General features: G+C 35.1%; 1 protein-coding gene across 3 annotated transcripts in view; it reads left to right on the top strand.

The window, feature by feature from the left end:
* ARL6IP6 (ADP ribosylation factor like GTPase 6 interacting protein 6) overlaps positions 1-20,461 on the top strand; it is a 41,747-nt gene that overhangs the window by 5,923 nt on the left and 15,363 nt on the right. Inside the window, exons 3-4 of one of the 3 annotated variants that reach the window (XM_064382767.1) lie at positions 11,576-11,708; positions 16,558-16,650. In XM_064382767.1, coding sequence (XP_064238837.1) covers positions 11,576-11,708; positions 16,558-16,650 — 226 coding nt within the window. Of the gene's footprint in view, positions 1-11,575; positions 11,709-16,557; positions 16,655-20,461 lie in introns of all 3 variants that reach the window. The other 2 variants (XM_064382768.1, XM_012457058.3) reach the window with 2 other exon arrangements.

Here is a 20,461-nt window from a genome sequence, read left to right as displayed (position 1 = left end):
CAGGTTAAGTAAAACGCAGTTTCATCCTTACAATGACAATTGATTGAAACTCTGAACTTGAACTTTTTAGCCAGTGTGTGGACTTGATAATTTGAACCTATCATCTGTTAAGGAAATGTTACAGTGCTGTCTGCAACTGGGTGGGGTAGCTCTAATATCTAAAAAGTCACTAATATCCTGTTCTGTAGCACAATGTTTGTAAAATTGTATTATCTATTTGTATTATTGAAAGAATGATTACTAGGGAAGAGAGAGAGAGAGAAAGAAAGAGAGAGAGAAACAAAAGCCTAAAAGGACTGGAAGAATATAATCAAAATGTTAGTTTATCTGGGTTTCTGAATTGATGGGTTGTTTCTATTTTTATTTTCTGCAATGTATAAGTGTAACTTGCAATGAGAAAAATTTTGTTTAAGGGAAAGCACAAATTTAAGTTTAGAGAATAGTATATTTCAATAATTAACAGTAACATCCTTTATTGCACTTTGACAATATGCCAAAAACCATTAATTTTTTATGTGTTATTACCTCAGGGTAGTATTCTCAACTACCCTGTATCCATCAACGTTATTTTCTTCTAAACCAAAACTCAAGAAAGTCTGTATTACAATTTTTATACCATAGACAGTCTAGGTATTACAGCAAGGCAGAAAAAGAATGGGTTATTAGCAAGAATTAGCATGTGCAGCTAAATTATTAGTCATGAAATCATTACAGGACTCCTTAACATAAAGAAGCAGTAATAAGCACCAGACATTAGGACCCCTAAATCTCAAGAAATTGGTTTAACATTGTGTAGTACTCCCTGGTCCAACTTTGGTGGTTGGGAGGGACCTTTCTTAGGCAAATGAAGTCAAAAGTTAGCTGGCATCAGGATCACCTGAAAGATAAATTTTGCTGCTCTTCACATGGTACAGGATATCTGATTCAGTAGTGTGAGATGCAGCCCAAGAATTTGCATTTCTGAGAAGTTTCTAGTTGATGCTGATGTGGTTAGGTAGGGGGCTATATATACTTTGAGAACTCCTAGCCTAGTAGTTCCCAAACCTGACGTAAAGAAAGAAAAAAAAAGACCCTGGAGATTTTCTTTTTTTGCTTTTACAGAATCAGACCTTATAACTATCTACTGAATCAAAGTCACTTAATTGGCTGTATGTGTTAGTGTACACTGTACAATGGATTCATTGGACCATTTTTCATTTCTGAATTATTTTGAGCAGTTCTGTTTATAAGGATTGAAATTTCATGACTTATTCTTCAAAAGAATAAAGAAAACTGAGCTGTATTTCTCATAAAGTTTATTTCATCTTCAAATTACCATATTGGTTTTTTGGACACTTTTGTAAATTTAAAATACGTTTTGGGATTTTAGTATTCATATATTGTTCTATCTCAATACGTTTTCCCATTTCATTATTTTAGGAATTATTGCAGTATTACTCATCAATTCTCAACTATGCTGAAAAGAATAAAATAATTATGATGGAATTAGGATTCCAGTAAGACTTTCCTAAGTCTTACGGTAGCACAGCCTGTTTCTTAATTCTTACTGTAGCACCACCTTGCCTATTGCTGTATCTGTTATCTATGACTACTTTAACTCTGCAACAGCATAGTTGTGTAGTTATGACAAGGACCTATGTCTTGCAAAGCCGAAAATATTTACTGTTTGGCTCTTTTCAGAAGATAGTACTCTCATCCAGTCAGTCATTCAGTGGAAAAGACTTTAGGCAAGAACAATACAAACCATCCCTTTTTGCTAAAAGGATAGCTCCTGATATTTTATTCATCTTTTATGAGGTATTTTAATTTATTTGATACTGTATGTAAGTGGACACATGATAAAGGGAGATGTGTACACAGTGATTGCAGAAGAAATGCAAAAGAAAATCATTGGAGTGACCATTTGAATTGTTTATAATCTGAAAATGAAAATGTTTTTATAAATTATGGAGCAAAGAAGATTGTTGTCTTGTCTTCATCAAAATAAGCCATGAAAAAAAAATTCCTTCAAATATTGTGTTTTGATGATGCAAGTGCAAAAAGAAGAAAGCAGGAATGATGAGAAGCTGTAGCCAGTTTGTGATGTATCTGAAATCTGGAAGTGGTGTTTACAAGATGGATATGTTGTAGATTCATGCATGAAGTTAGTAAGCAATTATTTGCACTCAGGTCATGCCCATTTTTGATGTATATAACTAGGGAAACTGGGAATTGAAATTTGGATTTGCTGTATTTACTTATGAAAATTTTTAACGAAGTTTTTTTTTCCACTCTCTTTTTGCTTACTATTCTTCAAATGTTGTGAAAATAAAGGAAATAAAGAAGGCTTGTTGGACTTAGATGATAAATGGTGATGACTGTTTTCCATTATACAGAAGGTTACAAGTTTCAGAGTAGAATATACATTTAACAGGATTGCTCATGAGTTAATTGTTTAAAGCTGGATGATGGGTATATGAGTTTTATCATATACTTCTCTCAACTTTTTTCTGTATTTGAAATGATTGTAATAAAAGTTTTTTTTTTTTTTTTTTAACTTGCCCATGTGAATTTAATGATTTACCAGGGTTGGGAACTATAGGTATTATTTATTTTTCAATTTCAGTGGCTTCATCTGTCAGTGTGTCACCTTCCTCACCTGTTTTCAACAGGAAGAATAGAAATGCTACATGCTGGGTTGCAGGTGGTCAGGAGATTGGGTGAAGGCCTTAACCAGTGTAACTACTATAGCCACTACGCACTCTATGCATCCACTATGCTCATGTTGCATTGGCAGGAGACGGGAGACCACTTTCCTCTGCTCCTGCACTTGTGCCTTGATATGTAGAGAGACATTTTGCTCTAGGGATTTAAAGACTTGAGCTATCTATAGAATGTGATTTAGATAGGATACCAAATTATTTAAAATAATGGTCATCCTCTCAAGTTAGAAAACTATATAGAATCTAATAAAGTTGAAAACATTTGCTTACATAAACGTTTTAAAAATTGTTGGTTAGTTTCATGGATATGATACATCTAAGTTTTATTAGTAGCCAGCTGGTAATACTTTTTACACCTTTTAAAGTTAACCTAAGTATAGCCATATACCATATAACATTTTGGTCAACAGTGATCTGCATATATGTCTATATGATGGTGGTTCCATAAGATTACAGTGGAGCCAAAAAGTTCCTATTTAGTAGCATTTGGTAGTACAACATATTACTTGTATGTTTGTGTTGAAACTGGTATAAACCAACCTATTACCAATCTGGTTTTTTATAACCTGCCGGTCTTACACACACACACACACACACACACACACACATGCAATTATGTACAGTATACAGTACTTGATAATAAACAATTATGTTATTAGTTTATGTATTTTCTGTGCTTATTGTTTTAGATTGTATTCCTTCTGCATAAAAAAAGTTAACTGTAAAACAGCCTCAGGCAGGTCCTTTAGGAGGTATCCCAGAAGAAGGTATTGTTATCATAGGAGATGACAGTTCCATGCATGTTATTGCCCTTGAAAACCTTTCAGTGGAAAAAGATGTGGCAGTGAAAAACAGTGACATTGATATCTTGACCCTATGTAGGCCTAGACTGATGTGTATGTGTCTTAGATTTTAAAAGTTAAAAAATTACAAATAGAAGCTTAAAGAGTAATGGTTTAAAGAAAAACATTTTTGTACAGCTGTACAGTATGCTTGTATTTTAAACTGTTAGTAGAAAAGAGTAAAAAAATTTTTTGTTTATAAAGTAAAAAAGTTAGAATAAGCTAAAGTTAATTTACTAATGAAGAGAAAAATTTTTAAATGAACTTACTGTATCCTAAGTGTACAGTGTTTATGAAGTCTATAGTAGTGGACAGGGTGTCCTTGGCCTTCACCTTCACTCATCAGTCATTTGTTCACTGATTGACCCAGAGTAACTTCCTGTCTTGTAAGCTTCGTTTGTTATAAGTACCCTATACAGGTGTACCATATTTTATCTTTTACTATATTTTTACTGTACCTTTTCTATATTTAGATATGTTTAGATACACAAGTCCTTACTGTTGTGTTACAGTTGCCTGCAATAGTTGGTGTAGTAACATCCCGCACAGGTTTGTAGCATTGGAATAATAGACTATACTGTATAGCTTTTAAGTGTGTAGTAAGCTGTACATCTAAGTTTGTGTAATTACACTCTATGACGTACGAACAACAACGAAATCACCTAATGATGCATTTCTCGAAACATATCCCTGTCATCATGCAATGCATGACTATTGTATTTTCATTTTTAGTATCATAAAATGCATTAGTTGCATAAGTAATTTAATCTCACCAGGAAAAATTCCAACAATTAAAGCAAAGACTTCACTCATCTACTTGTATGTCTTTTTACATCCTTTTCTGTTCAGTTACATATGTATAGTCATTTAAAATACATGGCTTTTTTCACCGTTATAGAAAAAATATAATTGGAATCATGTATATTTTGTAGCCTTATTAAAATGTGTTAGTACATTGTGTATCAGTATACATAGATCTACCTCATTTTTTCATGACTACATTGTATTTCATAATATAAGTATACCAGTTTATTGAAACATTTCAAATGTCAGAAGCTCTTACTTAGGACTTGGAAATTACTAGTGTACAGTCACATTTCATCCCATTGTTTACTTACATAAAGTTTTATGAAGTATGTGCAATTGATTACCTAACATTTATTTAATAAGAAACCTTTCCCCAATGTGGAAACTATGGGAGTTTTGTTTTTTTTCTGGTGTATTCTGATTATATGTAATATGTGCAAGTTGGTGCCTCTGCGTCTGACTTCACAAAACTTCCTGAAAGTTGCCTCATCCCTGTAAGCTTAAACTGTTGAACAAAATGAAAATATTTAAAGCATATAACAGCCTCTTTTGCTGGAAGGTTTTATAGAAATAAAGTTGCCAGGATATTTTTAGAAAAGTAGTCCCTGAAACCAGAATAGCTTATTTTGAAAAATAAGCCAAAACAAATATACTCTTAGATAAGTGAGTATAAAATTGCAGCAGAGGGGTTGGGATAGGAAATTCTTACCCATTCCCATTTTTGCTTTGAGTGAAAACATTGAGTTTAAGAGGTTTTAATTGATGGAAAAGATTAATATACATAATTTCATTGGCCAGGTTTAGTGGTACATGCCTGTAATCCCAGCACTTTAGGAGGCTGAGGCGGGTGGATCACTAGGTTAAGAGATCAAGACTATCCTGGCCAACATGGTGAAACCTCATCTCTACTAAAAATGCAAAAATTACCTGGGCATGGTTGCAGGCGCCTGTAATCCCACCTACTCCGGAGGCTGAGGTGTGAGAATCGGTTGAACCTGGGAAGTGGAGGTTGCAGTGAGCCGAGATTGTGCCACTGCACTCCAGCCTGGTGACAGACGAGACTCAGTCTCAAAAAAAAAAACCAGCAAAGATAATATATCATTTCATCAACTGATGAATACTGAGCTGTAGAGAAGAGAGAGGGGTATGTGTATTTCTTTAAATGCCTGCATTCTTTGGCAGCAGTTCTTTTGGAAATTTGTAACATCTCTCTCCCTGTACAGCTGTACCCTTATATACAAGAATGTTCCTTGTAGCCTTGTTTGTAATACTAAAAAACTAGAATAAAAATATACAACAGAAATGTGGCTATGGGTACTAATACAAAAGATCTCCAACAGAATATGTGAAAAAGAGCAAAGTGCAAAACCAGTTTTCTGGTGAGAATCCCACTTGTGGAAAATAAGCTGAGAAAGTGTAGATATGTTTTATATTTAGCTCCATATATGTACCTATATTACCTAGATATGTATATAATTTTTGGAAAGATGCACAACAGACTCTTAGCTGATCACTTTTAGAAGTGAAATTAGCAAATTGAGAAAGGAAGAGTTTCATTTAATATGATTTCTTTTTTTATCCTTTTTAAAGTTGTGAATTCTTTCTAAAATGGGCTTATAAAACATCAAAATTTTAGCGTGAGGATTCTGCAAATATTGACTTGTAACAAATTTAGTTGTTGGAAGTTCTAAATTTCTGTGACTTTTCTGCTTATTTGTAAACGAATTGAGTAATTTCCCAAATCATAAGTACTTCTAGACCACAATATTGCAATGTACTTTTTTTAGCCCTATCATTGCGACCTGACTTATTCATGATGCAGCTTTTAATTAGTTTAAAATGAACAAAATAATTAAAATGCTCAGTGTGAGGTAAATACTTAGATTGTGGAATAATTTTGGAAAAACCCAAGAATATCCTTGTATTAAATTCGATAGGTACCTAATTAAAACATCCAAGTGAAAAAGTTTAATAGGCTTTAGAAGGCCTCACATTTGGTTATTTTATGTTACTTTGTGTCTTTCCTCGCTTACCTAGAAGTTGCATCTGGTCCTCAAACACTATTTTTCTTTCTTTTTTTTTTGAGACGGAGTTTCGCTCTTGTTACCCAGACTGGAGTGCAATGGCGCGATCTCGGCTCACCGCAACCTCCACCCCCTTCAAGCAATTCTACTGCCTCAGCCTCCCGAGTAGTTGGGACTACAGGCATGCGCCACCATGTCCAGCTAATTTTTCTATTTTTTTTTTTTAGTAGAGACGGGGTTTCACCTTGTTGACCAGGATGGTCTCGATCTCTTGACCTCGTGATCCACCCGCCTAGGCCTCCCAAAGTGCTGGGATTATAGGCGTGAGCCACCGCGCCCGGCCTACACTATTTTTCTTAACTGCCATCTTTGTTCTGGAGAAGTATGTTAAAGTTTGAGTAAACTTGTCAATTATTTTCTCCTATCTTTAGACTTGTTAATTATTTTTTTCCCTCGTTAGACATAGTCATCTAAATAATAGCAAATAACAGTTATTTGACAATATAGTAACCCATAAATTGTAGTTGTACACTAAATCTTATAATTTCTTTTTTGGCCCTCTAGCGTGATGGGTTGGTAGGAAGGTTATTCTAAGGTTCTGTTCACCCAATTCCAGATTGGGTTGGGAAGCTAGAAGTGGATACTGTGCTAGGATATTGGAGTGAAGGTGCAGACTAAACCTCAAGACATTTGCTCAATTGAGTATTGAAACACCTTTTATTGTCGTCAGGATAGTCTTGAGGATGTAGCAACTTCCAGTCACATGACCATCTGCTGTTTCTATGCCTAGCTTAGGGCAGAAGCATCTGCAGGCTTGGCTCTGTACTTATCTACTGAGATACCGTACGCAACTCCCTGTGTGGATTTGTGTGGGCTTTTCTAGATGCTTTGTCAGGAAGCCCCAGTAGCACTACTACCTTTCCCCATTCACACACATAGTGCAAACATGAATACAACATACTATATTTAAACCAGGGAAATCTTTCTCACTTGTGGATAAGCCCCTTACTCTCTTTTTCCCTGTTCCAAACATTTTATCTGTACTCCAATCAACTCGTCTTTTGCTGTGCATTCAAGACATTTTTTGTATTCACACACCTACCCCTGATTATATCTGTTCATGTTTCCGTAAATATTTTGCAACATAAAAGTAGAAAGGCTATTTCTCCTTTCTGCTTTGCCACATCCCTCTTCCGGAGAAACGAACGAAAGAGCCCATTAGCTCTTTGACATGTGGGGGATGGGAGAAGGGAACAATCAGGAGAAATAATTTAGATTAATCTTTCAAAAATTACCACACTTTTTGTGAATAATTCCTGAGTCTGTACTTCAACCGTTTTTTTCAGTCTGTTAACTGAGCTTCACAAGATTTACAAACTGTCTAATGCATATACTTTTTACCTGCTTCTTGCTAAAGACTTGTGGATAATTTTGTGTAGTCAGGAAATTTGATAATTCCTAAGTCATCTGCTAGTGTTCTCAACAATTCCTTCCTATATTCTTGAGGCATGGAACACACACACTTCAGAAACCTGGCTTAAAGATGCAGTTTGAAAATGAGTCCACAAAGATTCTGATACGACTTCCCTGTTCAAAAAGGACTGCCTGACTGAAAAAATTTTTTTTATAAGCTTGCTTAGTTCTATTTTGAATAGGTATAATAGTCATATGGGTCAAAATTCAAAAAGTATATAAACGAGTATAGACTGAAAAGTCTTTCTTTTCTCCCAACCAGTCTTTCCTCCCTCCCCAGAGAACCAATGTTAAATTCTTACATTCTTCCAGAAATATTTTTAAATAGCTACAATATACATTTCTTCATATATACAGCATATATATGTGTACAATACATATTTTCTTTTTTTTTTTTTTTTTGAGACGGTTTCACTCTTGTTACCCAGGCTGGAGTGCAATGGCGCGATCTCGGCTCACCGGAACCTCCGCCTCCTGGGTTCAGGCAATTCTCCTGCCTCAGCCTCCTGAGTAGCTGGGATTACAGGCACGTGCCACCATGCCCAGCTAATTTTTTGTATTTTTAGTAGAGATGGGGTTTCACCATGTTGACCAGGATGGTCTCGATCTCTTGACCTCGTGATCCACCCGCCTCTGCCTCCCAAAGTGCTGGGATTACAGGCGTGAGCCACCGCGCCCGGCTTATTTTCTTCTTTTTTATACAAATGCATAGAGATGTTGAACCTTCAGTTTGGACTCACCAGTATATTTTCAGGATCTTTACATATCAGTACATAAAGAGCTTCCTCATTCATTTTTAAAGCTACATAGTATTCTGTTATATGGATGCCCTTAATTAACCAATCCTTTCCTTTCATTACTGATTATTTAGATTGTTTCCAATTTATATTATTACAAACAAAGCTACAGAGAACAATCTTGTATATACATCATTTTATGCAGGTATGTATTTTTTAGTACAGTATACAGAGGCATACTGTCCTAAAGATAGACAAAATTACTTGAGTAAAGAACATATACATGCATCGTTTTAACAGATACGCCAAACTGCTCTCCATAGAAATTGTAACAATTTACTCCCCAAAACAACGATGCATGAAGATTTTCTGTTTATTCACAGCCTCAGCATCAGAGAATGTTACCCAACTTTTTGATTTTTGTCAGTTGATGAAAAAATGATACTCAATTTCTCTTGATTATTAATGGTATTGAATTGAGCATCTTTTCATGTTTCAACATTTATAGTTTTTATTCTGCAGTTGTATTTGACTATTTTTATATTGGGTTTTGGATTGCTGGCCTTTTTTGTTGTTGTTTTCTAGGAATTGATCTGTATTGTAGGAGATTTTCCCTTCTTGCTCTAAGTTGCAAATGTATATTATTTAAAGTTTTTTTTGTTGTTCAGTTTGACATTTGATTTTGCTATTCACATATGGTAGTATGTGTGTCTACCTATATACAGTTGTCTCTCAGTATCTGAGGGATTGGTTCCAGGAACCCCGGTGGATACCAAAATCTGTGGATGCTCAAGTCCTTTATATGAGATTGTATAGTATTTGTATATGACCTATCCACATCTTCCCATTTACTCTTTGTAATACCTAATATAATGTAAATGTTATGTAAATAGTTGTTATAATGTATTGGTTTTGATTGGCATTATTTTTATTGTTGTATTGTTACTTTTATTTTTTTTCCAAATATTTTGCATCCAGATATAGGACCTGTGGATAGGAAGGGCTGACTGTATATAGTTGAAATGTTATGTTTTATATGGGTCATGAATTTTGTATTATGGTTAGAAAGGCCTTTCTCTCTCCAAAGCTATAAATGACTTTTCCAGTGATTCTTTCTACAACTTTAGATCATTTGGTGGAGTTTAGCCTAGTACAGAGTATCTGGTATGGATCCAGCTTATTTTCCTTTTTGTAAGTGGTCACCCCATTGAATTAGTAAAATTTTGTATTAATCTCTTTGGGCCTTCTTCTGCCTTCTTCCAGATCTTGTAGTCTGCTTTGTTCCACTGTGTCTTTGTTTGTTTTTGAGACAGTCTCACTGTGTCGCCAGGCTGGAGTGCAGTGGCACTGTCTTGGCTTACTGCACTTTTCCTGCCTCAGTCTCCCAAGTGGCTGGGATTACAGTCATGCACCACCATGCCTGGCTAATTTTTGTATTTTTAATAGAAATGGTTTCACCATGTTGGCCAGGCTGGTCTCAAACCCTTACTTGGCCTTAAGTAATTCTCTTGCCTCGACTTCCCAAAGTGCTAGGATTACAGGCGTGAGCCACCACGCCCGGCCCTGTCATCTATTTGTATATCAGTACACACTGTTTTAGGTATTTAGGTCCTATAATATATCAATATCTGGTTGGACTAGTCTCTATTTTTGCTTATTATTTCATGTGAATTGTGGAATTAACTGTTATTCTTCCAAGAAAAATGTGTTCACATTTTTGGTCTGAGTTCTGATGTTACCTTCTTAAAGTGGTACCATCTTATTTATTCAAAATAGTTATCACAATATACAGTTATCTCGTTAATTTATTTACATTTATTATCTTTCTGTCCCACTAGAATTACTTCATGAAGACAGCAATCTTTTGTTTTCCTCACCACTGTATCCCCATCACCTAGCACAATAACCAACATATGGTAGCCCCTCAATATAGATTGAGTAGATGAATAAGTGAGTTAATGTATAAAATTTTTGAAAACTTCACATCACAATAAAGCTGTACTTACTAAAGGGGGCTGGCCACTTAAATATCAGTATTTCCTTTCTTATTGTAACCACAAGAACAAGTCATTATTTATTTATTACTCTTAATGGGTTATGAATAGTATCTAAAAACCTTAAAATTAACTTACCCCTTTCTTTTTACTTTATGCCTTCTATTCTTCTCAATCCTTTTCCTTAAGCCCATTATAATACTGTTCTTTTGACTTGACTTCTGTGAGAAAATACAGTTCCAAACTCAATGCAAATAAAATCTAGGGTCCCACACATTTGTAAATCAGGAATCAACTTTTGTTCGTATACTGAGCAAGGTTTAAGAATCAAAGTAGGTATATATTGTTCGTAAGAAAATTGTAAAGAGGAGATACCCCCAAATTGATGCATGTTTCAAAAGTGCATGGTGTGGAGTGAAAGGAATCAGTACTAAATAATGAAGATAAGGTACGATTCATGAAATTACATGAAAAATCTTAAGACTTGACTTTTTTTTTTTTTTCAGACAGGGTTTCACTCTGTCTCCCAGGCTGGAGTGCCATGGTGTAATCGTGGTGCAATCATGGTGCACTGCAACCTCAAACTCCTGGTCCCAAACCATTCTCCCACATCAGTCTCCCAAAGCATTATGATTGCAGGCATGAGCCAGCTTGTCTGGCCTCAAGACATGTTACGAATCTTGTGAAATATTTTGACCATGTTTTCTGTAGTTGAATTTTACAAAACTGAAGATGTTATGTTCTTGTTGAATTTACCCCCCCTTTTTTTTTTACGTATTATCATTTAAAATATTCCATGATGTGACTTCTAGTTGTGCTTTAATAATATATACTTCTACATGGGTTAGCTTGCACTAAGTTCAAATCTCTTGTAATATCAGGTTCATATAATTTAGAACATGACAATTATACGTGATCTGAACATGAGAATACTGGTTTAATTTAAATTGTTTTGATATTAATAATCTACTTTTTCCCCTCTCTTTTCCTGTTAAGGATTCTGGACTCTACTTATAATATCCCTAACTGCTGGATTCTCCTGTTGCAGCTTTTCTTGGACAGTGACTTACTTTGATTCTTTTGAACCAGGAATGTTTCCTCCTACTCCTCTTTCACCTGCCAGGTTCAAGTAAGTATTCCTGTTTCCTGTTTATTTTTTAAACACATTTCAACTCTTGAAAATACTAAAATACACAGAAGTAAGAGGCTGATTTTGAGCTATGTAGAGGCTCCAGTCTTTACAAAACATGAATGATATGAGACTTTTCAGCTTGTAGGCTCAGCCTTTAGATACATGAGAATAATATTTAAAATTCTATATCTAGATAATGCTGTGTTTTCTAAAAACTGAAATTCAGGGAATTATCGCAGAACTAAGAACCTTTGATGGCTATTTGTCCTTTTGGAATGGAATTTGATTTAAAACAGTTTGTAAAGGCAAAATTAATGCCAGCAATTTGAAAGTTTTATAAGGTTCATACATGGCCAGACTTAAAATGACATAATAATTCAGACCTTTCCTTAGGATTCTAACTTTGTGTAATAATTAGCAAACATTTATGGTACCCAATTTATATGTCTAGACCAGATTGGATGCTTTTCATAGTGGAAAAGCATTAAATTTCTTTGGTCTATATTTTCCTTTTCCATGTTTCAGAAAATTTTAGAAAATTCAATAGTGTTCCAATCTAGTTTATTCATGCCAGGAAAATTCCAATTTTAAATATAAATTTCCAAATAAGAACATCTAAGATCTCTAGTTTATTCTAGAAATTTGAGGAGGATGTGCAGACAATAAACTAAATTGTATTAAATTTATATATGTTATTCTGATTCTTAATATTGTTATTGTTAGTACCAGCTCTAGCCTACCTCATAGACAGGTTGTAGAGATAAAAACATTTATTTGAAAGACTTTATAAATGTGAAGTTATACCAATTGTAGTTATTAATAATCATTGGTACTCCTGGCCTTCATTATTAGTAAACTCTCAAATTTTTTTCTCTTATAAATATATCTTTTATAATTTTGGCTTGACTTCAAATGAAATGTGAATATATATGTGGGTGTAATATGTATATGTATATATTTTAAATGTCTTAATCCCTATTTGTATATGAAACATAAGTCATATGCTTTCCAGCAAATTTTAGTTCTGTGTTTTTGAAGTGGACAAATAATCTAAATTGACTAAGAGTTAAACCTAACAGTACAATGTCATCCCATAGTTTACATGGATACCACTCAATTAGAAATTTAGTTTAATAACAGGTATAAGTCTAAGGTAATATGACTCATTTCATAAATCATAAAAAAGGTAATCATATTCTTTTCCTTGTATTTATATCTCACTTCTCTGAATTCTAGCCACACATTTCTCACTATTTAATAGACCTTGCCACCTGGATTTCAGAAAGCATTTTGCATTTAGAGTGATTAAAACTCTAGTCTTTGCCTTTAAACCATCAATATCCACCCATTTCACTCACCAGGGTTTGAAATTCTTATTCATTGTATTTGTCCATTCACCAAGTCCAGTAGTTCATGACTTTTTAAATGTCATTAGAATACTTCCTGTTTGCATTTTCACTGTTTTTATACTATTTAAGGCCGGTGTACTTGACTTCTTGGCCTTCTGTCCTCTAAGTTCTCACTCTTCTAATTCACCCTATATGCAGTCAGCCCTCTGTATCCATGAGCTCCACATCCTTGAATTCAACCAACTATGGATAAATATTTGAGGAAAAAAATTACAATACAACATTAAAAAGTAATACAAATAAAAAAACAGTTTAACAACTGTTTATACAGCATTTACTTTATATTGGGCATTATAAGTAATCTAGAGATGATTTAAAGTATTGGGAGGATGTGCATACGTTATAGGCAAATACTGTGCCATTTTATATAAGGGACTTGAACATCCATGGATTTTGGTGTTCGTGGGAATCCTGGAACCAATCTCCCAGTAGATACCAAGGTACAACTGAACTGCTGTCTTTCCATTAATAAAAAGAGATCTAGTCACAGCTCTCTATTGGTTAAAAGTCTTCAGTAGCTTTCCTATTGCCTTTAGAATAAAGTCCAGCTCCTAAGTGTAGCAGCACAGTCCTTCTCCAAATGACCCTATCCTACTTTTCCATCCTCAGCTGCACCCTATATTGTAGTCACATACCAGATTAGCTTGACATGCCCCTCATAAACTATGCAATTTTGAGAAGTCATGATTTTACTCTTGTTCTCTCTTCCTGGAGTTTTGTTTTCTCTCTCACCTTCTCTTCTATCGCCATCACAATTCATAAACCTTATAAATGTAAGAACCCTTTGGGGTTAGAGAAGGTTTTAGTATTCTCTTAAAGATTTGCTATTCTGAGAGCATTTAACTAATTTTTTAAAAAATTATCTTTGCTTTTTTTTTTTTTTTTTGAGACGGAGTTTCGCTCATTACCCAGGCTGGAGTGCAATGGCGCAATCTCAGCTCACCGCAACCTCCACCTCCTGGGTTCAGGCAGTTCTCCTGCCTCAGCCTCCTGAGTTGCTAGGATTACAGGCACGCGCCACCATACCCAGCTAATTTTTTGTATTAGTAGAGACGGGGTTTCACCATGTTGACCAGGATAGTCTCGATCTCTTGACCTCATGATCCACCCGCCTCTGCCTCCCAAAGTGCTGGTATTACAGGCTTGAGCCACCACGCCCGGCCTTGCATTTTTTATTAAATTAGAATCAATTTAATAAAGGGCCTCAATTTTCAATGTATTTGTTAGTGTATTAGTTTGTTCTCACGGTGTCTAATAAAGACATACCCAAGACTGGGTAATTTATAAAGGAAAGAGGTTTAATTGACTCACAGTTTGACCTGATTGGGGAGACCTCACAATTATGGTGGAAGGCCAAGGAGAAGCAAAGGCACATTTTATGTGTCGGCAGACAAGAGAGTATGTGCAGGGGAACTGCTCTTTATAAAACTGTCAGATCTTGTGAGACTCACTCACTATTAAGAGAAAAGCAGCATGGGGGTAATTGCCCCCATAATTTAATTACCTCCCACAGGGTCCCTCCCACAACATATGGGATTATGGGAAGTGCAGTTCAAGATGAGATTTGGGTGAGGCACAGCCAAACCATGTCATTCTGCCTCAACCCCTCCCAGATCTCATGTCCTCAAAACCAATCATGTCTTCCCAACAGTCCCCTAGATTTCACCATTAACTCAAAAGTCCATAGTCCAAAGTCTCATTTGAGACAAGGAAAGCCCCTTCCGCCTATGAGCCTGTAAAATCAAAAGCAAGTTAGTTACTTCCAAAATGCAAGGGGGATACAGGCATTGGGTAAATACACCCATTCCAAATGGGAGAAATTGGCCAAAACAAAGGGGGTATAGGCCCCATGCAAGTCCAAAATTCGGCAGGGCAGTCAAATGTTAAAATTCAAAAATAATCTCCTTTGACTCCATATCTCACATCCAGGTCATACTGATGTAAGAGGTAGATTTCCATGATCTTGGGCAGCTCTGCCACTGTGGCTTTGCAGGGTACAGCCCCCTTTCCTGGCTACTTTCACAGGCTGGCATTGAGAGTCTGTGGCTTTTCCAGGCACATGGTGCAAGCTGTCAGTGGATCTATCATTCTAGTGACCCACTTCTCACAGCTCCACTAGGTAGTGCCCCAGTGGGGACTCTGTGTGGGACCTCCCACCCCACATTTCCCTTCTGCACTGCCCTAGCAGAGAGGTTCTCCATGAGGGCTCCACCTTTGCAGCACACATCTACCTGGACATCTAGGCATTTCTGTATATCCTCTGAAATCTAGGTGGAGGTTCCCAAACCTCAGTTCTTGATTTCAGTGTACCCACAGGCCCAACATCACGTGTAAGCCATCAAGGGTGGGCTGTACATTGACCTTTTTTAGCCATGGCTGGGACACAGGGTACCAAGTCCTGAGACTGCACAAAGCAGCAAGGCCCATGAAACCATTTTTTTCTCCTAGGTCTCCCAGCTTATGATGGGAGGGGCTGCCATGAAGACCTCTGACATGCCCTGGAGACATTTTCCCCATTGTCTTGGCAGTTAACATTTGACTCCTCATTACTTTTAAAATTTCTTCAGCTGGCTTGAATTTCTCAGAAAATAGTTTTTTCTTTACTATTGCATTGTCAGGCTGCAAATTTTCCAAACTTTTATTCTCTACTTCCCTTTTAAACATAAGTTCTAATTCCAGACCATGTCTTTGTTAATGAATAAAACTGAATGCGTTTAAGAGCACCCAAGTCAACTCTTGAACGCTTTGCTGCTTAGAATTTCTTCCACCACCCTAAATCATCCCTCTCAAGTTCAAAGTTCCACAGATCTCTAGGGCAGGGGGAAAATGCTTCCAGTCTCATTGCTAAAGCATAGCAAAAATCCACCTTTGCTGCTCCTGTTCCCAATAAGTTCCTCTTCTCCATCAGAGATCACCTCAACCAGGACTTCATTGTCCATATCAATATTAGCATTTTGGTCAAAGCCATTCAACAAGTCTCTAGGAAGTTCCAAACTTTCCCACATCTTCCTGTCTTAATCCGTTTACTGTATTAATCTTCTTACACTGCTAATAAAGATATACCTGAGACTGGGTAATTTATAAAGGAAAGAAGTTTTATTGACTCACAATTCCACATGGCAGGGGAGGCCTCACAATCATGGCAAAAGGCAAAAGAGGAGCAAAGGCACATCTTACGTGGCGGCAGGCAAGAGAGCGTGTGCAGGGGAACTGCCCTTTATAAACCATCAGATCTCATGAGACTCACATACCATTAGCAGAACCACCCTCATGATTCAGTTGCCTCTCACCAGGTCCCTCCTATGACATGTGGAGATTATAGGAACTGCAGGATGAGACTTGAATGGGGACACAGCCAAATCATATCAATTAGTAATTACGTTTTTTTGTTTTTGGCATTTTTTTGAGACCTGGTCTGGTCTGGTTCTGTTACCCAGGCTGGAGTGCAGTGGTGGCATCTCGGATCAGTGCACCCTCCACCTCTCAGGCTCAAGTGATTCTCCTGCCTCTGCCCCCGACAAGCTGGGACTGTAGGTATACCACCATGCCAAATAATTTTTCTGTTTTTTGTAGAGACAGGATTTTGCCGTGTGCCCAGGCTGGTCTCAAACCCCTGAACTCAAGCAGTCTGCCCACCTCAGCCTCACAAAGTGCTGGGATTTTAGGCATGAACCACTGCACCCAGCCTAGTGATCCAATTTTAATATGAAATAGTGTCATATTAAAGCTTTAGATTATGTATTTATTACTAAATATCTAAAAATGTTTTTGAAATATATACAAAATATATGTTGTGTATATACAAATGAATACAAAATATAAATAAAATATAAAATAGACACATTCATTTGTATAAATGCAAAATATAAATGATGTGTATATGTATTTGTATATTATATGTGTATATATTTGCATATAAATACAGAACATATATATACACATTATAAATACAAATAATATATATACAACTAATGTGTATATATATTCTGTAGTCCCAGCTACTGGAAGAGTGAGGCAAAAGGATTGCTTGAGTCGAAGAGTTCATTATACAAAATAATGTGTATATACATTTTGCATTTGTACAAAATAATGTGTACATATATACAAATATAAATGATATATATACCCAAATATAAGTAAAATATTTATATATACACACACAAATACAAATGAAGTTGAGTTTTATAGTGAAAACCCTGCCCTCTAGTGTTTATGGAAAATACCCAGTTACTTCAGCAATGTCAGATTAAGTGTATTCTCTGTGTCACCAGTAGAGTGAGTCCTTGTACAGGGAAACAACTTCACATTTTGATAAAGTTGAAATTTTCAGACTTTATTTTCTTCGAAATTAGATTGATACATTTTATCAATATGTAACATCATACTTTTATAAAAATATCTTTGTGACAGGTTATGTATTTTATCACCTAAAATAAGCAATATTAATGTAAGCATTTTTCCTAATTATATAAAAGTAATTCAGATTCTTTGCTGAAAATTCCAAAAAGGAAGAAATAATGAGGGAAAATTACTGCTGACATTTTAATGTATATTTTTCCAATCTTTATGCACATTTTAAAAATTGAAATTGGGATCACAATGTCTATACTTTTTCTATAAGAGAGTAAAATAAATCATATTAACTGGTTAGTTAAAATAGTCGTCTTTTGTTATCTCTACAGACTTAAGTACCTGGACTTTCTTTTTTAAAATAGAATAACTAGTTGAAGTGGGAAAACCATTTGAGAAGACCATATTTACTATGACTATCAATTGCGTTTCTCTGGAAATATAAATTCCTTAGATGAAGAAAAAAATAACATTTATTACTGTTCAGTAAATATTAGGTGAAATATTTAATGAAATCAGCAATTTGCATTAATAAGTCGTAAGAGATTGAGATTAGAAATAAAATCATTTTATTATATTAAATTTTGTTCATGTTTACTATTATATATTTATTAGATAAATCTTAAAAACTTTCACTTTTACATAAGCACAAGACTTTTAGGAAATACAGAGAACTTTGCAAGATAAATTTCCAGATAGGTACTTAATGGACTTCAACAGGCATATTTTTTGGAAAGATAGTTCCATCCATTTGTAAACTTCACTAAGTTCAAAGGTAACGAATACCCTCCTAAGCTACCCATCTCATAGGTGTGATTATTAGTCTAGTGTTTTCATTTTTTAATAGATGAAGAAACCGAGTCTCAAAAGTTTAAGCCACTTGCACAAAGTCAAGTAATCTGCAGGTAACATAGTTTGTAACTGACTCTGTTTATTTTTATTCGCCATAGCAGCTAGTCTATCTCCTCTGCATTATGAAATATATTGGTAGGAGAAATTTCACTAATTGAAACAGCATCATTTTATTGACAATTAGCAGGCACTCTGAGCTTTTGCTATGTGGCAGTTTTGCCTCCACAATATAGCTTAATCAGAATCTGTTCTTAACATCAGACTTTTCTCTATCTTCTCCCATTGTTTTCTTCTAGTGACCTGTACTCCACTTTAGACTGCACTGCACATTTCACATCACCTGTGCTCAAGCTTCATCTAGTGGTGAAAGGATATAGCTGCAGGTTAATAGTTATTCAGTGTGCTAGAGTAAAAACCATTCTGATAATGTCACATCTAGGATATGAATGTTACTCTATAGTAATAAGTTTAGTGGAAAAATGGTAACATAAGTTATGAGTCTTATTGCTGACATGAAAAAATGTTCATTATTTAGATCAAATGTCAAATTTAACAGCATATACTCAAATAACCTTCCCACTAGGACATTAATATTGTAGGAATATAAAACAACCTGTGGATTCCAAAATAAGTCATTCTTGACAAGTAAAGTTGGTTTATTAATTTTAAATCCCATTAATTTGTATAACCTAAACATAGAGTGAAGTGGCAAGTGCCCCTAGGATCTGATGATTTCTGTAGCTGAAATCATTGTGGAGGGAGTTACTGTGCCAGGGAAGTTCCTTGACAGGACTATTATTCTATGCTAAAGATATCCACAGATATTTATTTCCAAGGAGAAAAAAAAACAATGCTTATATTTAAAGTTTTGAGGTTATGCCGACTCTCTAAATGGAAATAAAGTACTGCTGGAAATTTCAGATTCCAAGCTTATGCTAATCAAAGGTATATGAAAGTAAGATTTCTGGTGAATTGTATATCTGAATTCAAAGCTTGGATTGTTAAATCACCTAGTGAGAAAGTTATTTTAAATAATTTTCTCTCTGTGTTGAGAAATGCTATAGAAATAGCATGTCTGAAATGATTGGAGTCACAGCATTGTAGTTATTGGAGCATGTCTCAGTTCTTAAGAATCTTCAGTTGACTTCTATGCTAAGAGGTTTCTTACCCTGAACCTTACAACTGAACATGAGTCTTTTTGAGACATAGATTGAATTGTTTAGAAATCTCCACCTTGAGCACAACTCTTTGTTCTCTTTAATGACCTTAAACATCTATGTTTATGCTAAAAATATTTTTTAAGGCATCATTTAAAGTTTTCCTAGATAGCTTTTAAAAGAGACTAAAGCTTTTGAAGTCATCTTGCAGATAGCCATTTTGAATTATCAGGAGTCAAGCAAAATTATTATATTTTTATTATGACTAGACTCAGTTTTAAGTCACAATATTTGTTCTTCAGGTACCTCTTGAATAATTATATTTGTGCATTTCGTAGGCAGATTGGAAGACAAAGTTAAATGTCTATTTTATAGAAGTCAGTGTAAATTTACTCATATTTTTAGAGAAGTTTGAAGTTTGGTATCTCCTCTTTAGATGTATTAATGGTTGTATTTATGGCATATTTGATATAGGATTCATGTTTAAAATGCAGAAAATTCAGGGCAACTTCACAGTTATTAGCATTATATCATGATTTCTAGGCATATGCCAAGGAAAAGAGTGGTGTCTTTTTCACAAATTCCTGCTTAAAATATAATCTATGAAATTAGATTGGCAATCTGCATTATTTCATAGTTAATATGCAAATCAGAGGGTATCTGCTGCCTTCCTCATGCTATCAATCTTTTTTGTCTGATCACTGTGAGTTATCCATCTTTCTGTTTCTTCTTCTCCCCACCACAAATGACGTTTGATAACTATCCAGACACTTAATTTTAGAAAACATGCTTTTAATTTAATTTTTATTTAATGTAACATTATTTATATGCATCCTGTTTAAAATAATTATATTGCCTTACAATGCAATTTGGAATCTGTAGAATAAATTATAAGTGAGAAAGAAAAGAAAACAAGTTGATTTTTGTTTGAATTGATTTTTGGTAAATTGTTTTTGGTAACTATTTTAGAGGGTAACATGAT

Source organism: Aotus nancymaae, unplaced genomic scaffold (genome assembly GCF_030222135.1).
Source record: "Aotus nancymaae isolate 86718 unplaced genomic scaffold, 86718_ANA_hifiasm-v0.15.2.pri h1tg000029l, whole genome shotgun sequence".
Taxonomy (NCBI): Eukaryota; Metazoa; Chordata; class Mammalia; order Primates; family Aotidae; genus Aotus; species Aotus nancymaae.
Note: the sequence above shows the minus strand (reverse complement) of the source record. Positions and strands in the feature narration are given on the sequence as shown.